The sequence below is a fragment of the Passer domesticus genome, chromosome 6, assembly GCF_036417665.1.
Source record: "Passer domesticus isolate bPasDom1 chromosome 6, bPasDom1.hap1, whole genome shotgun sequence".
Classification (NCBI taxonomy): domain Eukaryota; kingdom Metazoa; phylum Chordata; class Aves; order Passeriformes; family Passeridae; genus Passer; species Passer domesticus.
In genome coordinates, this window is record NC_087479.1 from 35,143,661 (window position 1) to 35,158,655 (window position 14,995).

At 37.6% G+C, this 14,995-nt stretch overlaps 1 protein-coding gene across 13 annotated transcripts in view; it reads left to right on the forward strand.

The window, feature by feature from the left end:
• SIPA1L1 (signal induced proliferation associated 1 like 1) overlaps window positions 1-14,995 on the forward strand; it is a 199,885-nt gene that overhangs the window by 141,772 nt on the left and 43,118 nt on the right. For all 13 annotated transcript variants that reach the window (XM_064424423.1, XM_064424430.1, XM_064424422.1 and 10 more), the window contains 3 exons: window positions 4,579-4,753; window positions 11,505-11,608; window positions 12,528-12,685. In XM_064424423.1, the coding sequence (XP_064280493.1) occupies window positions 4,579-4,753; window positions 11,505-11,608; window positions 12,528-12,685 (437 nt within the window). The remainder of the gene's footprint in view (window positions 1-4,578; window positions 4,754-11,504; window positions 11,609-12,527; window positions 12,686-14,995) is intronic.

Sequence of the window (14,995 nt, forward strand, 5' to 3'; positions counted from 1 at the left end):
TTAGGGGTGCTGGTGGGTGAGAGGCTGGACATGACCCAGCCATGGGCACTCCCAGCCCAGAGAGCCAAATGTGTCCTGGGCTGCATCCAGAGCAGCGTGGGCAGCAGGGGAGGGAGGGGATTCTGTCCCTCTGCTCTGCTGAGACCCCACTGCAGGGCTGCATCAGCTCTGGGGTGCCAGCACAGGAAGGACAAGGACCTGCTGGAGTGACTCCAGAAGAGGCCACCAAGATGATTAGAGGGTCAGAGCATCTCTGGTGTGAGAAAAGGCTGAGAGAACTGGGATTGCTCACCCTGTAAGACAAGGCTTGAGTTGACCTGTGACCTTCCAGTACCTGAAGGAAGCCTATAAAAAAGAGGGAGAGGGACTTTTTACAACAGGACAGAGTGACAGGACAGGGGGAAATAACTTCAAACTGAAAGAGAGTAGGTTTAGACTAGGTATTATGAGGAAGTTCTGTGCTGTGAGGGTGGTGAGGCACTGGAACAGGTTGCCCAGAGAAGCTGTGGATGCCCCATTACTGGAGGTGTTCAAGGCCAGGTTGAATGTGCTCTGAGTAGTTTGGTCTAGTGAGAGGTGTCCCTGCCCATGGCAGGGGATTGGAGCTGGATGATCTGTAAGAGCACTCTGTGATTCTGTGACAACTAACAAAACTGTGGGGTTAAATTATCCTTAGTTCATATCCTATATGTTATTAATCTCCCATAGTATGGCTTTCTAATACTTAAACGTTTGAAAATAATTAAGGGCAAGTGATACTTGAATTTTTATTATCTGAATCAAAGTATGTTCTGTTTCTGTGGAAATGAAACAGTTTGACACTTCTAGCAAAAAAGATAAGTACACTCTGTACTAATTAGAAGCTGCATTTTTTCAATTCTAAGCTAACAAAAATTGGGTAGCAGCTGCTCTACTAATTAAGTACACAGAATGTTGATCACTTCTTCTCGCTGAGTGTCGCACTGTTTTGTTACAGCATAAGCAGGTGCCTGTTTGATATAGCAGATAAAATGTTTTGTAAATTTAAGGGTTAAGATTATAAAGTCGCCTTAGCCACTAAATTTCACCCAGGAATCCCTTCACTGAGGCAAATTAGTATGCATCAGATTTCATTAGAATAGGATGTCTTTTTTTTATATTTGAGTGAGGTCTTGAAGCAGTTGGTTGTTTTCATATTAAGAATTTACACTTCTTTATTTAAATTTATCTGCCTTCAGCTTTAAGACTTCTGATATTTTTCTCTGCTACATTTTAAAAGTCATTTTGGTGTGAGATTTTTTCCAGCAAAGGTTTTTGTATGCAGTGATTATATCATCTGTTGGTCTTGTTTATGATAAACTAAACAGATTGCACTTTTCAAGTCTTTCACTGCAACATATTTTCTCTGCATTTCATATCACTCTTATGCCTGAGCTCTGTCTCTTCTACTCTTTCAATATCTGCATATGTCATTCAATGCTAGAATGGGAATATTTTTCTTGCCCTAGTTTTGTACTGGTGGTGTCTGTGAAAGTTGCTCGTTCCTTATTTCCTCTTGGATTGCTAGAGTGGTAACATCTGCTGTTCGTACATATGGTCCACACTGCTTGTCACCTAGCTGTTCTTTTATTGGATTTATTAAAATGCATTCATTTGAATAGTTCTGTGTTAAACAGCAATCCAGTAATTTCCGAGGGCTGCGCTGCCTTCTTTGCTAATCACCTTTTACTAATCTTTGTCTTGAATGCAGAGCTCATGGTAGGTTACTGTAAGTTTGCTTCCAAATATGATTAAAAAATTTGAATATTAGGGCAATTACTGATTTGTTGCAGTTGAAGCTAATCTTTATGGCAGTTCCTCATTCATAGAAATACTGCCGAATGTCACTTGGTTCTTAATATAATTCCTGGTTCATAATGTAAACTTGCTGACTGATTAAATCCAAGCTATACTTTTGGCTGTCTTTACTGTGTGCTAGATAAATACTTAAAGTGCACTTTTCTCATGTGTATAAGTATGTCAATACTTTCAGATTATTAAAATGAAGATGTTACTTTAGTAGTTTTACCACAACAGAATTCATGCTTCAACTTCTTTTTTAGCGTTTTCTTGTAGCTAATACACTTCTAAGGCCTGTAGGTTTATCAGAAGGAGGTCCAATAATGGGGACTGCATGCCCTGCTCCAGATCTGCTCTTTTTGATTCAGAAATGCCAACTTGTGTTGTCCTTAAGGAAACTTTTTTTCCCCCCACAAATTAGCAAATCTAAGAACCCAGCTAGAAGGCATATCCTGCTCTTTGCATTGTCCTTGTTTAGTTTCTCAGGCTGACATTTTCAAAGCAATAAAGCATGGTTGTTTGCTTGCTCATTGGTGCTGCATTTTCTCAAGGGCATTTTTATTTATGCCCTTGAGAATCCTTCCTTCACCTAAAGTTGAAGCTTTAGTAGTGCAAGTGTGCTTCATGAGAATAATTTTCTTTGTCCTAACTTCTTTAAGTGAAATTACTAGAAGCTATTGTAGTTAGCAGTACAGCTAAGGTGTTGTGGCTCCATGAAGCACTTACATCCATCCTGTTTCTGTGGGACTGGAGAAAGGCACATCTGGGCAGCAGATGCCTGAATGGCCCAAGACAGGCCCTGCTGCTGGTGGTGTGGAGAGCGATGGCAGTTGTTCCGGCAGGAGCGGCAGCAGTGCCACCTCTCACCGCCTTTCCTCGCTCCCCTCCTCTCCTCCCTCACCTCGGGTCAGCAGGAGGCACTGGAGCAGATTGCCAAGCTGGGTATGTCCCATCCCTAGAGGTATTAAAGTAAAGTTGGACGTGAATTTGAGCAAGTCTGGTCTAGTAGAGCAGACCTGGTCTAGTAGAAAGTGTCCCTGCTGCCCATGTCAGGACTTTAGAAACTGGTTATCCTTCAGGTCCCTTCCAACCCAAACCAGTTGAAGATTTTATGCTGTACTTGAGTTTTGTCATAAGAAATTTGGACATTTTTAGAAGATGAAAGTCAGTGTGTCAGGTGATAAAATAAGGGGTATTCTGTAGTGGGGAAAAAAGAAGCAGCCTAGAACTGTGACTTATTATAAGCAGGAGTAAACAAGCCAGGTTATCCTTACTGTTCTTTTTCCCTCCTTGTTTTCCTGATACTAATACTTTATCACCATCATCATTCATCCTTGGTAGTAAAGGAAGAGTACAGTAAAATAGCAATTTCCAGAGTTTTTAAATTTTAAAAGTTACTTTCTTTAGAGACAGAGTAGGACCACTTCTGAGGGCCGTTAAATGATCCCACCATAAATATAATAGGTTAAAAGTAGCGAGTTTCAGTTTCATTATGTGTCCACATGGTCCTAGCAAGTTGAAAATCCTTTGCCCATGGCTTGGGATAGAATCTGCTGAGAGCAAATTGCCGTATATTCAGATAACTTTGCTTCCAGTGCCCGTCTAAATAACTGTTTTCATTTCCCACTAACCTATAGCCTAAACTTGTAAATCTCATGCTGGTTGTGATGGCTTTTCTTAGAACTTCATTCTGGCATATGTGGTTAGTGTTTATTTGAAATAGAGCCTCTGCACAAATTTATGTGTAGGAGGAAAGATTATTTACCAGGCAATAAGGATGCATTTCTACTGGATGAATTACCTGCATAAACTCCAAGGCTCTCCTTTGTGCTCCTTCAATCAGAGTTCTGGCCTGTGAAATTGGTTTTGGAGACAGCAGTAAATGACTGTGGATGCTGCTTTCTTCCCTTCTGTGACTTTTCTGTCTGTAATCCAGATGTAAATGATGACAGTGTGCTCCTTCTTTTTGTGTCTGTATCAATTTGGAATTGGTAGAAACAGTTTGCTTTGAGGAATCACAATTATAATTGGGTAAAAATCACTTCATTTACATCTTTAGCTTCTGCTGTATTAGTAACATCAACTCCCAATTAGAGGGAAAATGGAAATGAAAAGCACAAGTGTATTTGAAGATCTATGCTAGTAAATAGTACCTTCAAAGTATGACCAGCATTTTTCAGTTTTGCTGTTTTTTTTGTTATTATCATCGTATTTAAGTGAGGAAGGACCCACTGCATGTCATGGAGTCTTTTATCATTCCTAACAGATGAATATGCTAACAGGTGGATAATTTCTCTCTTCTCTTTGAAATGAGAGAGACTTCATTTGGTCGCTTGTTTAAGACGCAAGCACATGATGTGCCCTGCCCTTCTGCATGGAAGGCTTAGCATAGGATGGCAGCTGTGGTACCAGTCAGTGAGTGTTGAGTTCCTGGCATTTGTCAGCCAGCACTTCCCACGTGGCTCAGTGTTGGATGTTCACTGCAAGCTGCGGTGTTGTCCTCCTGGAAATAAGCAACATTCATGTTTGTTTCACTTCAGAAAGCATTTTGACATCTTCAGATTAAATCTGCCATCATTGAGGCAAATACAGTAGAAAAAAATTAGAGTATTTGGAACTAGTCTAACTGTTGAAATTAGACTGACTATTGGGTATCTTTTCATTCGTGAATTTTAGATTTATGAAAAGAAGTGAATTTGGTGTCTGAGTTGCTTCATCACTTGCTATACACATAAAATTTTAATCTTTTTTCTTTTGCAGTTAAGTTACCAACTTAAAGTGGGTATCATGTACTGCAAAGCTGGGCAAAGCACAGAAGAGGAAATGTATAATAATGAATCAGCAGGTCCAGCTTTTGAGGAGTTTCTTCAGCTCTTGGGAGAGCGAGTTCGACTCAAGGGATTTGACAAGTACCGTGCTCAGCTGGATACAAAAAGTAAGACTTCTTCATTCTTTTTTTTCCATGTTAAGTGAATAAAATGCTTGATGTGGTTGCTAACTGCCTTGTTGAAGAGTCCTTAAAAATAACATCTTTGTTGTAGGAAGGCAGTTGCTTAATATAAGTGAAAGCAGTGTAATTTAACTGTACTCATATGGACTCTCAACTCTGATAATAATTGGATTTTTGCACTAATTTGGTATGAAATTGTCAAAGCTACAACAAGAAGTCAGTAATTATGGAATTATTATTGGTATTGCAAATCTATCATCAGTGTGTTGTCTTAAGGCTAATCAATACAGCTGGTATGTCCTTTTTTTTTAAATTATGCAGTTATAGACTGTCTCAGATGTTTTGTGAATGCATCTATGTCACTCCACCTTGATAAGTTGATATACTGCTTTCCTGATGTCTGTTGCATGCAGTTTTTCTTCTAGGCAGTTTTGTCTTAGTCATCCTGTCAAATGTATTCCTCCCTCTCTGCTTTTTCTTTTTTGAGTTATGGAAATTAAACTGGATTTGGCAGCTATGTTATCAGCTCTAACTGTAAAACACAGTGCAACAAAATGCAGTGGTGAGATGATCTTGGGTGACCGTAACTATAAAGGAAACTCCCTGTATTTTGAATCAGTCATGTCAAATACCTGTTTATCAGCTAGCACATGCTGCATTCAATTTCTAGATCTGTTTGACTTACTTGGGGAAATCTTGTATTGTGTTTCTTTTCTTGGAGTACTGGAGCTAACCAATTCCTGTGGAGATCTTTTGCTATTTTGCTCACTTGTAGCAAAGGAAATGAAATAAGGAGTTTGATTCATGAAAGCTGAAAAACATTCATCAGCCTCAGTGCCGCAGAAGCTGTGGTCTTGTCATGGGTCTCCTGGCACAAATAGAGTACCTTGCTGTCCTTTAATGCTCCATCATTCTATATTCTGTCCTTAATTCCTACAGCAATTGCATTGCCATCTCCTCAGGCTGTTCTTGACCAGTCTAATCTTCAATCCTCACAGAGTTCTAAAGCCTCCTTTTGTTTTGAACCTGAATTAATACCTATTTTGCGCTTATTTAACACTGAGCCTGTTTTTGTTTTTTTTTACTTGCAATACTTATATGGCCTCTGTTGTAGTTCCTCCCTTGAGAGCATTTCATACACATGGAACAGTTTGGGTTGGAAGGGACCGGAAAGATCATCTCATTTCAACCCCCCAGCCATGGGCAGGGACACCTTTCACTAGAGCAGGTTGCTGAAAGACCCATCCAACCTGGCCTTGAACACTTCCAGGGATGGGGCATTCACAGCTTCTCTGGGCAACCTGTTCCAGTGCCTCACCACCCTCACAGTAAAGAATTTCTTCCCAATATCTAATATGAACATGTCCTCCTTCAGTTTAAAATCATTCCTCCTTGTCCTATTGCTGCATGTCTGTGGAAGAAGTCCCTCATCAGCTCTCTTGTAGGAAATACCTAAAATTCTCAAGGTGAGTTTTCTTTTTGCACAGCTCTGAACTGTCATTTTATTGGTTATAAAGATGAGCTAGGCCAAAAATCAAATGGGTATGGAAAACAGAGAAAGCATTTATTTAGCTTCTGGTTTTATATTGTGACTTTGTTACTTTCAGTTGTTAAAGCAAGATTGTATCTTCCCTTTCTTCCGGGTTAGTTAAGATGTGAAAAAAAGGAAAATAACCCATATTTTGGTTTCAGTCCACACACTCCACTTTCTAGTATGTGTAAATGCTGTATGATTGAGTTGATTCATCTGCTCAAATGTACCCAAGAAAGCTGTAAATGTCTTTTAAGTACTTCTTTTGCATTTTCTTCTGAACAGGAGTATTTTCCAGAGATGTTTTGAATTCCTTGTTGTTGCTTCTGATTCAAGGAAAGAATATTGTCAGGCCTTGAATTTATGGACTACAATTAAACACCTGTTGAATGGAACCTTTAAGTTGACTGACTCTCTCCTGGTTTTGAGAATTATCTTCTTGTAATGAAGGTTTCTCCTCCAAGATGAGAGCTGGCTTATCTTTTTCACATTGCCTAGTAGACCCACTCAGCTCCATTCTGTATCTAAAAATACAAAAAGTCTTTATGTGAACACTTCAGTATGACCATTGAGGACAGGAAATCCTCTAAGTGGAAACTGCTGCTTTCATGAAGGATTTCTTACATTTTCTTTCAGTCAAGGTTTACAGTCTCACATATGTGGAACCTTATCAGCCAGAACTGCTTAGGAACTCTTAAGTTGTCTGATATCTTTCAGGTTAGATTGCCTGCAGGATTACTGAGAAAACATGACTATGTGTGAGCATGCATGAGTTCTTAATGAGTAGGTCTGGACAGCAGCAAAGGTGAACAGCAGCAGCAAACGTTTCTAATTAGATCTTGATGGTGGTATTTTCTCCTTTGCCAGTGTGCAAAGCACAGATGGTAATGCTGACAGAGAAGGTGCTTTGGGGGCACAGCACTCAGCTCTTTGGATAGCTGCATTTGGAAGCACTTACAGCATATTCTACACAGGAAATGGAGGGAAAAGCCACTTAGTGGTAGGGGAAATGCTAAAGACAAGACCAGAGATGGTCACAAGAGCTGCATCTCGGGTGTGGGGAATATATGTAGAGCAGAATACAGCCAGGCAATACATTTTCAGTAGCTACCCTAAGTAATCAGTTGGTCCTTTTGTGTTGGCCTTAACACAGAGACCTGCAAAGGAGGGGGTTGTGTTTTTTTACTGTGATTTAGGTTTGTAGGTTTTGCTGAAACAGCTAGGTCTACAGCTAGGAACTGAGCTTCTCCATCTTCCAGCTCTGTGCTCTTTTGTTGCTAGAGAGCCCTGTCTTCAAATAGTTCTTGCAGTCTCACTACTCAGGAAGTTTTCCTGCCCCAGGATTGTGTTCAGTGGCAGCACAATTGATTGCAAAGATGTGCTTAAAAACAAGTGTCTGTTCATTGACTTGTCAGAAAGCTCAGATCTACATAGACTGCTTGGCTAGTTTCTGTACCTTTGACAATACTTTGCAAGCTGTGGAAAGCAGTTGCATGATGTAAGATGTAGAAAGATTTTTCTCGGCATGGAAATCAGCTATTTGTAGATGTACTCTGGAAATATTCACAATATTTTTAATTTATGCAAATTTGGAAAAGTAAAGTTGCTCTAGCAAAAGGCAGTTTCAAAACAATTATTCTTAGAAATTTTTAGAGTTAGGGTCCTAATTAGTAAGTGTCCATAATAGAGCCAATTCCTTAAAAGGAGGAATCTCATGCATGCTATTAACTGAAAGCCTGTTTAAGTGTATTGCATCCTTCAAGGGCTTTAGTTTTGGATCTCTGCCAGTACCACTGTGAAAAAGCGATGCTACTTTTCAAGTTTTGTTTGTTTATTTCTAGCATTACCAGAGGGGAAACAGTCTATCTCCTGGCAGCCTGCAGACTTTGGATAGGAAATAGAGCTTGAAAATGTCACCTACCCCACAGTGACTAGGAAGCTTATGGGCATCACTTTAAAGTAATAAACATCACAGTGATCTTTCAAATTATAACTTCAGTCAATTTTCATTTTCCAGTTGTAATGTATGCTTTATTTCCCTCCCCCTCACTTAGTCTTGCAATATTTTAAATTGGTAAGTGGGATCAGGTTGATAATGCTGGGCCTGGTAACAAGGATTGTGTGCCCAACAGAGTGGTGGTGTGGTTGATGAGGGAAGTAAAGGAAGTTGATTAATATGAGCTGGGAATTTTATGATTCATCATTTTGATAAGATTACAAATCAAGTTAATAATGGTAGGTTTCTGTACTAAATGTTTATATACTGCATGATTTTCTGATTGAGACATCCAAAGAATATAAAACCATAAGTAGATAATAAAATCTAGGGAATGAATGGACTTTGAATTGACATTTCATTTAGGGGTTGTCAAGAAACCTCAACATTTGTAGTGAAATAATACAGATAGATTACCTTCTTAACTTACAGTATATAACAGATTTCCAACCTTGTGGAAATAATGATAGACTTACTCTTGGGTCTGAGCCTTCTGTTGGGAGACCAACAAATATTAAAATATTAAGAAAAAGGGATGGGAGGAAGTCCATCTGCATTTGTGTTATACATATACTTTTGTATGGTACAAAATAAAAGATTCTGTCCTCCTCATTTCTGTCTGAAAACAATTTGGGTATTACAGAAGTTGATCATGAATCCTTAGTGTAATCCTTGTGTATGACAGAAGAGCAGTGTTGACAGCTGCTGACAAAGCAAAGGTAGAGGGGAGCAACATTAAGCTCTGAACATATTTGTTCTTAGCTACTCAGCTAAGTGCCCAGATCCAGTAATGGAGCAAGGCTGGGAAAGCATCCTGAGTACTGTGCCATAAACTGGTGGCCAGAGGGGATGTCTTCAGTGTAACAAGGTGCTAATGAATTTAAAGATCCCTCAGGCCTCTGTTAAATAGAAGTAGATTGCAGTGTTGGCTTGCAGTTTTAACCTTGAAATGATGGATGTTATTCCAGTACACAGTCTTGGATTTTATTGCAAATTGTGATTTGGTTTAAAACAAACACCTGCAGTTATGGTGGTGCACTTCAGGAAAAGTATTTTGGACTTCACAAAAGCTGAATGGTGAGAAAAATGCACAGTCGTAGTGCATATGGACTTCTGTTGGTAGCTGGATTTGAATAGGAGAGATTTAAACTGTAAAGTGCTTGGAAATAATTGGGATTATTAAATGTGTCATTTGGATTGTAGCCTGATTATTTAGTTTGCAGAATCAGTGCTGTTCTCAGAAAACATTTTTCTGCCTAAAATTAAATCCTGCCAGAAATTTTGGAAGTTTGGCTTACATATGTAGGTGTTCTAGAATATTTTTGGTTAGAATTGCATTATTCTATTCTCCCAATAGCTTTTGAGCCCCTCCCCCCCTTTCTGGGCCTGCCTTCCCCAGTCTCACTTCCTTATCTTTTTGCACCCAATCCTCCCTCCCCTTTTCCAAGTATTTGTCATATTTCTGTATGCTCTGTTTCCAAAAGATGGTTTACAAATCAGTGTATTTACTGTTCAGCAGATAAAGCTGTCATGAAGTTGCATTGATGTTTAGGTGACTTTTGGGTGTATCTGTCTCCTTGGGTGTGCACTGCAGTGATCAGGCAGAGGACAGAGGCTGCTGTGAGCACAGTGCAAGGTGAAATGATCCCCTTTCAGCTGTCCTGCTGTTGTAATTAGCATTTGAAAGAAAATTATCAGCACATTTAATATTAAATTATTAAAATAATATTTGGACTGTAGGAATCTTTTCTTTCTAATGCCCTTTTTATTATAGATAGGTGATTTGGAAGTGCAAAATCTCTGTGTGGATATAATATAGAAAACTTTCCATTTCATTTTAAAGATAATTTTGTGTTTCATTTATAGTAAAGCTACCCCTATTTTATTATTCTGAATCTGATAGGGAACAAACTTCTCAAAGTTTATACTCAAAATCTGAATAAATAAACTGTATATTTGTTACTGTAAATGCATCACAAATCTCACATCTGTTATCTTCTTAGCAACATGATCTCTCTGCTAATGAAAATGCTAAGATACAGTTTTTTAACAGCTTTTTAAAATACATTGTTATAAATAGCTGGGATTATATAATTTAGTAGCATGTTTATATAACTTCAAATAGCCAGAATGCTGTGTTCCATACATAGAATGATTTATTTTCAAGTGGTGTTTGAAAGCAGGCTTTTTGCTCTGTGGGCATAAGTTGTATTTAATAGCATATACTCACTATTTTATCTTTAAATGTGTTACTGCTTAAATGAATGGCATATTTTTCCAGGTCACTTTATAAAGTGAAAGAAAGTGAAAACAAATACACAATTTGTCTGTAATCAAGTGTTGTTTTCAACCAACACTTTGTAAACTGAGTAATATCCCCCTTTTCTTTTCTTTCTAAACTTCATAGTCCTAGTTTTTATCATTTTTCTCTCCACATGGAAGTCTCTCCATCCACATTTAATTATTTCTGTGGCCTGTTTCTGGATTCCTTCTCTTTCTTCTGTAACCTTTAAAATAGGGTGGCCAGAACTCAAAACAGGTGAGGTTACCTTAGATTAATATACCAGCATCATAATGTCATTTTTGTGGGCTTTTTTCATCATCAGTTATAAAGCACGGTGGCATCCTACTTGGGGTTTTGACTGTTCCTGTCCATAAAGCAGCTGCTCCAGTGACGGTGCTACCTGATTTCATTACAGTTAATTTCAAGTCCTGGTATTTGTGCTTAGGAGAAGCACAAATATCCTGTTGTTATTGTGGGTTATAGGTCATTTGCTGTTTATTATGTGTTTGATCACAGTATTCATTTTCAGTATGTCTGTCTTCCTTGCTGAAGTCTCTTTCATATTCCTTACAGTTGAGTTTCATTCTGAGAAATGGGGTGGATATTTGATAATTGAAAGTTATCTCAGACTTTGTTCTCACTTTTCATGTTGCATAGGCTTTCTTCAGGGTCTTCTAGTATCAATTCCCTATTCCTAACAAGTTTTTGTCTGGGAAAAGTATGCAAAAGTACACAGGCTGACTTTGTGACACTTGCTTTGATAGGTGAATAAACTCGGAGTAAGTTGTTACTTGCTGGTATTTCAGCTAGGATTGAGGATGAATAAAAATTTTTGTCTTGGCTGATGGTTTTTTTAAATAATAATGAAACTTTGGTTTTGATTTTTTTAAAAATAATACTTTTATTTTGTCTTTTTTATCTGCAGCTGATTCAACAGGTACTCATTCTCTGTACACAACATACAAGGACTACGAAATCATGTTCCACGTTTCTACTATGTTGCCATATACTCCAAACAACAAGCAACAGGTAAGATGGGCTCAGAAGTAGATGAACTATTGAGTATTTATAGCAACTTTTATTCATTACTAGCATAAAACCAGTTAAAGAATCAAAAGTGAAGGTGGCAGTCTCTGTGTCAGGGAGATGAGCTAAGTAGATGATTGTAGGTACATCATAGTTTTTTCTCCACTGGACTGTTTTCTATTTAATTGTGCATTACTTTGATGTGAATAGTATGCAATAATATCAGAAGGACCACAGTGTACATGATGATTTTAAACCTTTTACAGCTAAGTCAATTGTCCTTTAAGGTTTGCGTTCAGCAGACTGTAATGTGCAGAGAGATAATGAGTGGGTGGTCCAGCACACTACACAAGAGTACATGAGCCAAAATCCTTAGTCAGGATCCTTTCTTCTTTCTTTTTTTTTTTCTTTTTTTTTTTTTTTTTTTAATCTGTTATACTGTTTGGGCAGAACTGCTTTATTTACTGAAAGAAGCCTACCAGGAAATTATTTATAGCATGTCTTAAGGACAATGACAACTTGTTTTCAGCTTTAAATAGGACCTACCACTGGCTTGGAAAAATGTGTGAAATGGGTGATGTTTTCCTGCTTCCATGTATCACTGATTACTCTTGATATGCACAGGATTTGTTTTCCCCCTTTGTTTAGCTTAAAGTTTTCCCTTATAAGTTTACCCTCTACGCTACATATAGAAATGAAATTGTTATGAATACAACCATGTCTGAAATTTCTAGGTGAACAATTAATTCTGGTACTTGTTATATAACCCTCAGTTGTTTCAGTTTTCAGCTTGAAGTATCACTTGGGGAAAGAAAATGAGCACTAGTAATTTATAATAATGAGACATAAATGATTGGAAATTTTTGTAAAGTCTGTTTTAACCTTTTTTTCCTTTTTTTTTTTTCTTTTTCTCTCGTTAAAGCTTCTGAGAAAACGACATATTGGAAATGATATTGTGACAATAGTTTTCCAGGAGCCAGGAGCACAACCATTCAGCCCAAAGAACATCCGCTCCCACTTCCAGCACGTCTTTGTCATTGTGAGGGTGCACGGTCCCTGCACGGACAGCGTTTGTTACAGGTTTGTTACAGCCACTGCTGCAGCCACTGAGCACGTGGAGCTGGAGAGCAGAGCCAGCTTCATTCTTCTCCTAAATTCTCAGTAGGGAAATGTAATGAAAGATGAGGGCCAAGGAGGTTTTGAGTCATGTGAATTTAGAACTCTTTTAAAGAGTAAAGACACACGAATATGTAGGTGAAACATGCTCAGTGAGGAAGCTGCTGCTGTCAGGTGTGAGTACACACACACACACACACACACACATGTGCCCATGCATATTAAGCACTTGGAAATTATTTTAGAATTGCCTTCTCACTTCCTTTCTATTCTCTTCATTACAAGTATGCTAGAAGAATATTTTTGCATTGATAGAACAAAGAAAAGAAAACACTTCCACTTTTTGCTTAGATAACTTGGTCATCTGATTTTATGCTCCATTTTTAAAGTGAAGACAGTGAAAAAGTGACTTAGCCTTTCAGGAAGAAGCTAAGCTCTCTGAAATATCTTCATTCCTTACCTCATTTCAGTTCCACAAAGAAATGACAGAGAATTATGCAGCAAAAAATGAAGTCTTAAAGTGACCTTAAAGTCAATATGATTAAAATAGAAAATGGAAATTGATAGTAACATGTAATAAAGAATTGCAAGATGATATTCTTATTAGTATAATTTTTTTTACTAAATTGCAAGCATATAGAAATGTTTCTGAGTTATGCTTTTTTACTATCAGTGAAAGTTCTTACCTTTGTTATATACTGAACTCTTAGAATATTTTCATTTTTAAATGTTGATTAATCTCAGGAAACCTCTATAAAGCATTTCCATTTCAAATATGAAATGTCAGACCAATGGCTTTAGAGAATGCGTCTTGAAATGAGGTAGCCTTAGAATTAACTTGTTTTTGCTGAAGTACAAATATTCATTTAAGTATTTTATTAAGGCAAGTGCTTATTTAGAGGAAAATCTAAGACTGCTGTGTGTGAGTTGGTGTATTTTTTATTTTTTGAGTACATATAGATGGCTTAAAGGCTTTTCTCTCCTCAGAAGTTTTTGGTAAAGTTCACAGAGCATTTCTAAAATTGATGCTGAACTTTGTATATGTATTAACTCTCCTGGACTAAGAATGTTCATGTGGATACTCTTTTTCAGGCTGCTTATTGAAAAATTCAACTGTTGCATAATTTATGTGAACACAGCTTGTTCTTAAACTCTCAGACATATGTTTCAGCTCTTACCCAGTACAGAAAGTGATTTTGAAGCAAAGGGAATGTAGGAAATGCATCCACAAGGGCTGCAGATGCATCTTTCACTTGAATTGCATATTACAACATAGATCTGCTTTTGTCTGTTACTTTAAGTAATATGACTGCATATATTTTCTTCCTTTTCAAAGGCATGGGAAAAATTGATACTTGCTAAACTGTAATAAATTCAAGTATCTGAGGATTCTATTTTTGACCTTCAGACTCCTGAATCACCTCATTTTTCAAGTGTTTACAACTGTAAGGGCTGGAACCTCATTGGTTGCTTCATGGTAATTTTGGCTTTAGTGATGGTACAGGCTTAAATTTTAAGGGGAGAGGAAACAGTGTGAACAATAGTTGGGAGAATGTCAGTGTTCATTTTGATACACAAGACTACCAGAACATTGTATGTTTTCTGTACTGTCTTTAAGATTGAAATACTATTTTTCCTGTCCTCTCAGTGCAAACACTTGATTTAAATTTGTAGAATTCTATTATGAAAAGTTTTTCTAGGAGACTTTTCAAAGTATGTTTGACCTCTTTTTCACTGAATTATTTGGAACAGTTTCATGGATTCATAATTCTAGACAAAACAGGAAACCATATAGCATAAAATTGTACTGGAATTTATATTTAAAAAGTACATAAAAGGAAAAAAGTAAAGCACTGTCTTGGCCAGTGATTCTCTCTCCCAACTAAGATAAACAATATTTCAAAAGTCTGGCATCTCTGAGCATTGCTCACTTTTAAAAACTTCTCTAGCATGTGTTAAAGATTGAATTCTTATCCCTGTGATTCATGACACTGAAAACTGAACCAAACAAAATCTTACTGGTAGTTTCTGGTAGGTTTTCATTGCATCCAGTAATTGTGTTTAGTGCTTAGGCTTCCATTTCTTAATAACATACACTTCAGGACCACTAGAGATGAGTCAGTTGCTTCATGAGCACCCCCTGTTGCATACTTTGAGATATACTGATATACCTTGGGAGGAAATACAACAGTAATGACATCTTTCAATATCAGTTGCCAGAAAATATAATTATTAAGAAACAAACAAAAAACCAAAGGAAAAAAACCACTCCAA